At 33.0% G+C, this 10,727-nt stretch overlaps 1 protein-coding gene across 5 annotated transcripts in view; it reads right to left on the bottom strand.

The window, feature by feature from the left end:
* Positions 1-5,798: 5,798 nt before the first annotated feature.
* PGRP-LA (Peptidoglycan recognition protein LA) overlaps positions 5,799-10,727 on the bottom strand; it is a 48,403-nt gene continuing 43,474 nt past the window's right edge. For 4 of the 5 annotated variants that reach the window (XM_017621622.1, XM_017621623.1, XM_017621624.1 and 1 more), the window contains exons 5-6: positions 6,509-6,715; positions 5,804-6,324 (exon numbers count right to left, since the gene is read on the bottom strand). In XM_017621622.1, the coding sequence (XP_017477111.1) occupies positions 6,184-6,324; positions 6,509-6,715 (348 nt within the window). In that variant the 3' untranslated portion in view covers positions 5,804-6,183. Of the gene's footprint in view, positions 6,325-6,508; positions 6,716-10,727 lie in introns of all 5 variants that reach the window. The other variant, XM_017621621.1, reaches the window with a different exon arrangement.

The following is a 10,727-nucleotide window of genomic DNA, read 5'->3' as shown; positions in this document are numbered from 1 at the left end:
AAAAAAAATATAGAAAAAACGTTTTTTCTTAACAGCGGTCGCCCCTCGGAACGAACCGCGCAGATCTCAAAGCACTGACAAAAAATTAAAAAATTATTTTATGTATTAGCGAAAAATGCATTACTTCAGAAAGTGCAAAAAATGAGCAGCTTTTTATTTCTTCTTTTGAAAGCTAAAAGGCCGTAATATTTAATAAGATAATAAAAAATAACCTATTTTTACCTCCCATATAGCGGTAATTTTCAGAAATACGAAACCTGCGATATTTTTCGTAACTCCTGAAAATTAATATTTATGATACCATTTTGGAAAATGGGCGTGGCTCCGCCCACTTATGATCACATATATGTATCTCGGTAACCGTTCCACCAATTTGTACCAAACTCGGTATGGCTATTGTGCTTGCCACATAGAAGCAAAATGTTGAAAATTATTGAAATCGGACTAAAATTACGGCCGCTTTTCATATAACGGTAAATTCCAGAAATGCTTCAAACTTCAATATTTCGAAATTTAAGGACGCTAATTAATTTAGGACGCTTACCATGTAGCGGTAGGTTTCGTAAAGGTGAAAAACATATATTTAATACTTGCGCCGGGTACCGCCCGAACTTAGACTTTCTTACTTGTTTCTCTTAAAATGAAAATATCTTTATGAGTAAATTTACATATCGTTACCTTAATATAGCAAGGCCCTAACTCATATTGTCGCTGAAATACAAAAAGCCGTTACTAAGTAAAAATCCAAGATTCTCTGTTTGATTGTATATGATGCATTTCATGGAATTATAAATCCCCACATCATTTTGAGCAATAACAAATTTTAGTCAGTTACTGCTTTTTTGCGTTTCAGCGACTATATGAGTTAGGGCCTTTCTATATTAACGTAAGTGAAGTTTCATAAATGCCTTTGTATTTATTAGTCTAAACATACTATATTTTAAATATTAATATTGAAATTAATGTTTTTAAAATAGCTCAGTATTTCCTTGACATTGCTGTAGTTTATTTTATTTAAGAGATGGCGGTGTTGAATCTAATGTTTGCATGCGCATTGTGTTTAAGGATTGACACTCATCTAGTATATGTTTTGCAGAGGGATATTCTTGATAAAATGGGCATGAAGTTGGGCTTGCGCCACACTTGATCAGTGTTATTTATACACAACACAAATCATGATATCCTTGTGCTATGCAAGGACATTATTTAAAAGCACACGCGCATGCGCATGGAAAATCGTAGAAAAAGGCATTTAGCACAAAAATATTTACAGACATACAACAACACATAAATATGCACATAACTATATACTTTTGTGTGTATGCATATAAATATAAAACACAAAACTCACGGTGACTAAACAAAATCAAAACAAACAAAAATTTGTTAATTACATTATCACAAAAATAAGCCACGCTCGGTTTTTTGCATAGATATACATACATATATGTACGTTGGTTATTGAGCGGACGGCACAACCAAGAGCCACATTCGACACCGGCAATTACTCTTCTCAACTACATAATTACATACGTACAAACAGTGACTTAAACACGTGGTCGTTGTCTTTTTTTTACAATGTTTTTCAAGTTAATTTTTTTTTGTATTTCTATAAAAGTATTGTCTAAACTTTAACCGAACTGTATAAATCAAAGTTACAAAATTTAATAAAAGTCAACAAATTGTCATCAAAATCTCAAACGTTTTAATCTCAATTTTTAGAAAATTTTTGATTATGTAGTTTTTTATGATTTTTTTAAGTTTTTTTTTTGTGTATTTGGTTTTTGTGAAAGCTTGGACAATATTTTTATAAAAAAATTTGATTTGAAAAACATTGTGAATATTAAAAAAAATTAACACGTAGTCACTTGTTTGAGTCACTGTATATATGTATGTATGTATGTTTATGTATGTATATTGCTGTAACACATTTAAAACCCAACAACGAGTTATCACGAATACCCAGTAAATGAGCAGACTTTGTTATTCGTCAAAGTAAAGCTTGGAAATTCCAGCTTTAAAAATTCATCGATTGTTAATTTGTTAGTTGTTTTGCTTAAGCCGGCTTGTTTGCTGAACGGTGTTACTCTACATATATGTATGTATGTGGTTGTTGTCTGCGAATTGTTAGGGAGTGGCGATGTGTTGTAAATAATCAGGAAACTGCCCTACAAGACATTGCTGAGCACTTTAGGCAAAAATTCTCACACATCTACACTTTTGTTTTTGTAGTACGGCATAAATGAGTAGTTTGACTATTAGTACTGAGGACTTTCTGATGACAACATTGAGGGGAAAGTACTCAATTTTTACCCATGGCCTGAACGAAAATGAGGACTTTGATAAGCACTTTTGTGATTAGGGATAATGATAATATGAGTACTCATATGATACTCAGCTGTCTTGCAGGGTGAGCTCTTTTGAACATACGCACACACACAAAGCTGCTTCTTGGCACTAGCTGAAACGGGTATTGGCAAGTGGACGCGAATTCCTGGTATCCGTCCAAATCTGGGCTTCAATTATTTGAGTACAAAAATATTTAAAGATATTCCTATGTATGTACATACGCATGTACATACTTATGTATGTACTATTCATACATATGTTTGCAAATAAAAAAAAATAAAAAATAGTTTTTAATGCAAAAATCAAGTTGTTTATTCATTCATGTGAGTATACGTAGTACATTGAGGTACATCACTCTTCATTACAAAAAAAAAAAAAAACAACCAATCGGCACTGTTTTCCATCGGAATTATTATAATTATTATTTACTAGCAAATATCCGACGGGCTTCACTGCGCCTTAAATGTATTTATATCTATTTATTGTTACTCCGCCCCAAACCTCTTATGGCTTCATTCATAAAAAAAGAATTGAAGAGCTTCATGAAGTGAGATTTTCAAACAAATTTTCGATTTATGAAACATACTTTATTCTTTTAAGTTTGAGTTAATATATTTTCGAATGCATTTAATCCTGGAAATTTAATTTATAATCTTTTCAACTCCATGCTATATATCGTGCACTTTCTTCAAAGGTGGAGTAACTCAGTATTTCTGTATGTTATCAATTTAACTGAATAAAATGTTTTAAATAGGTGGCAATCCGCCACAAAAATATTTTCGGCAGTAAACTTTCTAAAATCTCTTTAGTTTGATGTCCGTATTGTAATATTTCATTTAGATTATCAATTTGATTAAAAAAATTCAAACAGGTGGTAGCCATCCTCAAAAATATTTTTGGCAGTAAACTTTCCTAAACATCTATAGCTTGATACCCATATTGCAATATTTAATTTATTTTATAAATTCAATCAAATTAAAATTTTCAAGCAGGTGGCAAGCTTCCACAAGCTTCTTAACCTCTTTCTTTTAAAAGTCATATTGCAATATTTACTTTATCTTATCGGTTTACTAAAAATGCAATTTTCAAACAGGTGGCAACTCACTAATTTTTTTTTCCTATATTTTAAGTTAGACCTTAAGCAATGCATCGGTGACAATTGCATTCGATTCCATGAATTACATTGCGTTAGACAAATAATTTGAGAGTGGTTGGCGAAAAATACTCCGGCTGAACCCTCCACGAAGGTGCCCACTGGAAATTGGACACTAAATTTAGGTTCTGCACTATGTCAGAATGGTGTCCAGCTAAGACAGGAATCAGTGTAATGTGTTTAAGCTCCTCAATTGTTTAGTTATGTATATGCAAAGCTATAAAAATGTATGGGATTATAGAAATTTGTAAAATTGGTGAAATTTAGCAAGTTATTGATATATATTTATTGAATCTTATTAGATACATTAAACGAGTAATTCCTGTACATTAATATATATGTATGTATATATGTATATCCATAAGGTTCTCAGAAAGTATCTAACGATTTTGATGAAATTTTGTATACAGATAATGTTTTGCATTTTAAGGTCACCTAAATAGGTATTATCAACCGAGAGGACTCGTATAAGATTGCCACCTATTCGAAATAAGTTAAATTAATTAACACATCATAATATGTGTGCCAAGTGGAAAGTATCTTAAAAATCCCGAATTCAAAAAAAAACTTTAGTAGGGTTGCCATCTTATTAGTGTAAGGTTGCCTCTTATTTTCGATTCTATACAATTTATCTTTGTTTTGTAGGTATGCACAATACATATACGCTCAAGATATGTACTATTCATTCTAAATAGGGTTGCTATCTAAATTTTAAAGAAAGAAATTTATTTACTTTACATGTAAATATCAAAATAAATTTTTTTTTTAATTTATATCCAAAACCTTTTTGTAAAGCTATCAAAATTACCAGTATTTGATTTACAGAGTTAACGAACTTTATCGAGTTATCGTAATGCATCGAGTTCTTTAAACTTATGGTTTTATCGATATTTATTGATTTACTTAAAACTTGTCGATTTATCGAATCGAAGATTTTGGAATTTTCAAAATATGTCGAGTTACCGAAATTTGTCGATAGCTTTCGAAAAAAATGGAGCTATCATAATTACCCGAGTTATCATAATTTATAGAGGTATCCAACTTTTGTCGTGTTATCGATTTATATCGAGAATGTATGAGATCAATTCTAAGTCCTGCCCAAGTCCTCCAAAGACCCTCAAAGATATAAAAAATTGTGGTACCGTTTTAGTTCCAACGCAGGAGATTTTCTGGTAGATAATTTCGTGCCATACAATTTAAGCGGCGTACTTACCTCTCCAAGGCTCTTAAAAAAACTAGAAAAACGGTCGAATTTCAACAGTAACTGGTACTCCTAGTACAAATTATAAATATACATAAATACATAAAAACTCAAATATGTTTAGGAGAGGTAAAAAGTTGTTGACTGAAGAAAAAATACTAACTTACTCATTCTAACGATGAAATATGAATGGGCCAAAAAACAATTTTCGCACTCTGTTGAAGCTAACACCAGCGTGTTGTGTTGTTTTCAGTTTTATTCATATGTGGCAATATAATTTTGTACATTGTAACAATAATGGTGCATCATTTAACTTCCATAGCAAAAACAAAAAAACGTTTTTTTTTGTTTGAAATTAGTAACAAGTACAAAAAACATTTTTTCCGCAATGAAATACATACTTACGTTTCAAAAAACAGGTTGACAAATCTTCTCTTTCTTGCGTTATGTTGACCATTAAGTAATTAACTTAAAGCAGGAAAATGTCTCCCGGGTCTACTTGATTTTTTACGTATATTCATTAGACCGCACCAGACAAAAAAGATTCCTCTACCGCCCTAATATCAGTAAACTTTTGCTAAGTCGTATCTTAAGAATAATATACATGGATGTTCTTGTCACGAGGATACATTGTTTTGTTCCAAAGTTCACTGAGCTCAAGAACCTTGTTACTTACAACCACTCTAACCTACAACCCTAATGGCAGTAAATTATAGTTCTCCAAAAATCATTAAACAGTTGCATTTCTACGAAAAGTTGTCTTTTCCCATATTAAATACTTGGAAATCTTTGAGAACTTTGAGCGACCTCTAAATATTTTTTGATTTAAAAAAAAAATAAAAAATTGTGGTAAATTTTTTTCGATATAGAACAATCCTAGGGGTTGAGAGCATTCAAATTCCAACTTTACTTATTTTGCACCACCCTAGTGCACATAGTAGTTACATGGCAATCATAGTTTAGAAAAAAATATTCCGACGAATTGATAACCTCCTCCTTTTGTGAAGTCGGCTAAAAATATGTATTCATATTTTACCTTTTTTAATAATAAAACACTTCTCTTCATCAGTCATTTATTTATTTATGCAGATACAAATTTAAGATCTTTTAAACGAATTAGAATATTATATTTAATTCAACAGTGACTTCTTAATTGGCTTATATGTATATATGTAGCAGATACAGTGTTTCAAAATACATTTTGTACATAAAAAGATGTGTATAGGTATATGTATGTATGCGTTAGTGTGCGTGATAAAGAATAAGGGGCATATATAAAAAGTATGTATATCTTCATGCATACATATGTACTTGCATACATATAACAAGTAATAAATTTTTAAAGGAAAATATTTCACAACCAAAAAACGATATTAAATCTATTTGTTTACTTAAATTTATGTATCTCTAATTGCTTACTCATATACATATATATCTACATAAATACTATGTAAATAACATAATTGTCATATAAATGTTGCTACATTTTGCCATCCCAAACATCTGGCAAACCCAATTCTACGCCGCACCTCGGATGATCGTCCATACCACAAGGATAAAAGTGATACCACGTCTTAATGTGCCGATATACATTGGCGCCAGGACTTTTTGTGACTTTGGTCTACAACGAGATAACGCAAGTTTTGCACATTAACTATTAGTTTACAATAAAGTAGGCAACACTGAAATAATAGCTCAAGAAAGTTATGCACATACAGTATGTTGATACTTAAATAAGTGCAAAAGGAGTATGTATATATACATATAAATACTTATTATTATAGCGAATTGATTGAATAATTTACCTGATTTTGCGCCACCAATTTATAGGCCAAGTCAATATATTTATTGGTAACAGCATGTGCCAAAAGATATTGGGCCGCTTCCAATTGCTTCTCGTTTGGTTCATAACGTCCGTAATCGCCCATAAATGTTACAGCCAAGGTGTCGTTTGCATACGTATTTGCATAGTCCCAACCACGTCCCACGTAAATATTGCCATCGTCACCGACCTTTGAATATGTTTATTTTTGTAAAAGTATACTATGTTAGTGATGAGCTGAATATTTAATATCAATTATACATATATATGTATATACATTTGAAATCCACATATATTGTTTATGTATATTAGGGCGGAGTAATTTGTTCGGAGCAAAATTTTTGAAGAAATTCAAATTCTACGATTAATTCTAGGCAAAAATTATGAACAAACTATATACCAAAAATGACGTTTGACTCTCCCAATTTTCAAAAGAAAAAGCAGTATATTGTAAATTTTTTGGCAGAAATTTATCTTTCATTGTACCAAAAAATTTTGTACGAAATGAACGCGCACACACACACATGACGAACTTGAGAAGTAGTTTCTGAAATATGAAGAAAACACAAAAGTTTGTAGATAAAAAATTAATTTCGTTCAGAAAAAATTATAATATACTGATTTTTCTTTTAAACAAACGTCATTTTTGGTATATAGTTTGCTCACCATTTTTGCTTAGAAGCGAACGTAGAATTCGCATGTACCATACACTTTTTTCGAAATTAAATTACTCCGTCCTAATGTATATGTTCTGGAAAATTAATGATAGTATTTTTGTGGCGGATGGTTTTTGGGAGAAATTATTTTCCTGGCAAAAAAAAATCTATAAAAATTTCGATAACAAAATCGATAGTAATATTTTTAAGAAAAATCGACTAGAAAATCGATAACGAAATCGATAAATAATCGATAACAAAATCGATAGCAAAATTGACAACAAAATCGATAAATAATCGATAACAAAATCGATAAACAATTGATATCAAACGCGATAAATAAACTATAACAAAATCGATAAATAATCGATAACCAAATCGATAACAGTATCGATAACAAATCGATAAAAATATCGATAACAAATTCGAAAAAAAATATCGATAACAAAATCTATAACAATATCGATAACAAAACGAATAAAAATATCGATAAGAAAATCGCTAAAAATATTGATTACAAAATCGATAACAAAGTCGATAACAAAATCGGAAAAAATATCGATTATTATATCGATCAGTTCCGAAGATATCGATAGCAAAATCGACAACAATATCGATAAAAATTTCGATAACAAAATCGATAAAAATATCGATTATTATATCGATAAGTCACGAGAATCTTCAAAATCCTAAAATAGTTCCCAGATTGAGTCTCTGTGTCTCCATCTCTATCCTTTTCTCTATAATTACCTTTAATTTAATCTTTCTCCCTCTATCTTCGTCTTTACTTTTACCGATATCCTCATCCTCATCTTTTTCTTTATATTTATCTTTGTTTTTACTTTTATGTTTATCATTTTGTTCATCTACATATTCCGCTTCACCTTTGTCCTTATATAAGTAAAGTGTTTAAGTTTAGCTTGATTTTAATTTTTGTCTTTATCTTTATGCATCTTTGTTTTTGTTTTTATTTTTACGTTTGCCTTTATCCTTTTCTTTGTCTATGTACGTACTCATCTTTACTTTCATTCTTGTATTGGTCTTTTTCTAATTGATATTCTTTAACCTTTTATTGGCAAGTTTTTGTTAAATTAATACCATGTGCTTACACTCAACGCACTTGTTTCAGCCCCAACCATTTCCTTGCACCATTTCCGTTGCATAATTTCCGTTGCACCATTTCCGTACATCTGGAGGTCCAGAGTGAGTTATAGAAAAATTCCCAAAGTCTTTTAAACATCTGGTAAAGGAATGTGGACTTAGCGTCTATCCTACCAAGATCGAAACTCTTCACAAGGAAGTATAAAACTGCTCTATTCAACCCCCCGCCATAGACGGTTTGGCACTTACTCAAATACCTTGGAGTTATTCTAGACATGGATCTTGACTGGAAGAAAAACATCGAAGATGGCTCCAGGAAGGCCAATACGGCCCGGCATGATGGTAAGATGGCTACAGGAAAAAAGGGGAATAAAACCGCACATAGTACACTGGATGCACACAGCTGGAATAAGACCCCTACTTTTCTACGGATTCACGGTGTGGTGGCCGAACGAGTGCAGGGACAGATTCCATCACCTGTGGATCTCTACGGCAAACCTTAGATTCGGATACTCTACCAGTTAACCTACGACAGATAGATTATACCACCCCTCTTCTCCGTTAAAACAACAAATGCTCCAAAAGAGAGGAACGCATGTGAAGGTGTCACAGACCTAAACCCAGGGTCGACGGCTACATATACAGATGGGTACAAGATTAACAAAAGAGTGGTTAGGGGGATTTACGCTGGTGAACTCGTGCTAAGCCTCCATAATGGAGGCCGCTCGCCCCTCCAGTACGGCCTATCGCTATTTATTCTGACAGCCAGGCTGTTATCAAAACTTGTAAATCTATCGGAACAACGTCCAAAATAGCCATATAATACAGGAAGACTCTCAACCTGCTGGCATCAAAATATTAAAAGGTTAGGATACCCAACCAACGATTTTTTTTCGCAGTTGCAGAGACAAGATGCTGTGTGAAAGACTGAAACCATTCATGAACCAACTTATTTTACATTATCAATACGGCTACAGACCAGGCCTCTTCAACCTAAAACATAAATTCACAGCACGTCAAATTTTAAAGCCACTTTAGATAGATCGGTATATATCTAAATTTGGGATCTCGACAAAATTAATACGGCTATGTAAAGTGACGTTGAGCACAACCTTCAGCGCTGTTCAAATTGGGAAGGACCTCCCCGCACCGTTAGAGATAAAACAAGGGTTTCGACAAGGCGTTTGGTGGGATTTCTTCAATGTGACGTGAGAAAACGTTATACGGGCTGACAATCTGAATCGCAGAATGATTTAGGGGCTGTCGGGAGAACCATTCTGGCCCTGTTCGCGTTGGCGACGGGTACTAAAGATGATGGAATAACGACTTGTTTGAGCTTTCCAACTACATACATATATGGTAGGGCTGGAAGTTCTATCCGGATTTTTTACTGTTCGGATAATCCGGATATACGAGTATATGGTTAAAAAATTGAAACATGCGGATACCCGAATATCCGGATAACAAAATTAATGCATATTAACCGAGTATTCGGATATGTATAACAATTGTTTGTGGAATAATGAAGAGTTCTATTACTTATTTAGCCAATTGATAGACTCTGTAATTTTGAGAACAATTTCACCAATCAAATACTGTCTAGAAAATCCGGGTAGCCAATTGAATGGATATTTACCGGATATCTGGATTTGATCCGTATACATGAATATCCGAACGGATTTCCGCATCTCCAAATATACGCATATTCCCAGCCTTACTATATGACAAAGTTAAGCGCTTAAAAATACAATTGCACTGACTTGGGCATGTTGTACGCATAGATGACGACGCTCAAGTTGAAAGATCCTTCGCCTCGGCACCCATGGAATCACAACGAAATCAAGGGCACTCCCGAACGAAATGGACGGACCAAGTACAGAAGGACCTGTTTGCACCCGAGACGAATGTTCGCTGTGAAAAGTAAAACACACTGACGTATACTGGCGCACAACCAAAGCAAACGACGAAGTTAGCGGTAACGGGTAAAAAAGACCATGGTAACCATACTTTAAAAGTTCTCGTTAGTTTTGTTAAAAAGTAAAATAAAATACCTTATATTTATCTTTCAGAGACTAATGCCATGGAACGTGAAAGGTTAATAGCGGTTATACTAAAAGACTATTCCCATATTTTGAGCTTATTCTTGCTGGTATTTCCCTATTCGTTGTAAAACGAGCTTCCTTTTTGAAATATGGTCACCTTATCGTTTGACAGCCTTCTGTACTAAATAACGCTTTATATGTGATTCAGTAAGCGAATTGTCTGAGCGAAATGAAATGAATGTTTGGCGCGTCAAAGTTTTCTACATGCTTGGCAGAGCTTCTCCTTCAATTCGTGCTCTGCTTCTTTATGTGACACAAATGGAGAAATAAGCATTTTTACTCCGCCTCCGAAGAAGAGTTTTTAAGGCAGAAGTACACTCGGATATTTGCCGTTGTCTGCCGA

Source organism: Rhagoletis zephyria, unplaced genomic scaffold (genome assembly GCF_001687245.7).
Source record: "Rhagoletis zephyria isolate East Lansing unplaced genomic scaffold, Rhagoletis_zephyria_1.1 Rzeph_scaffold_02530, whole genome shotgun sequence".
Classification (NCBI taxonomy): domain Eukaryota; kingdom Metazoa; phylum Arthropoda; class Insecta; order Diptera; family Tephritidae; genus Rhagoletis; species Rhagoletis zephyria.
This window is presented reverse-complemented; position numbering and strand designations above follow the sequence as displayed.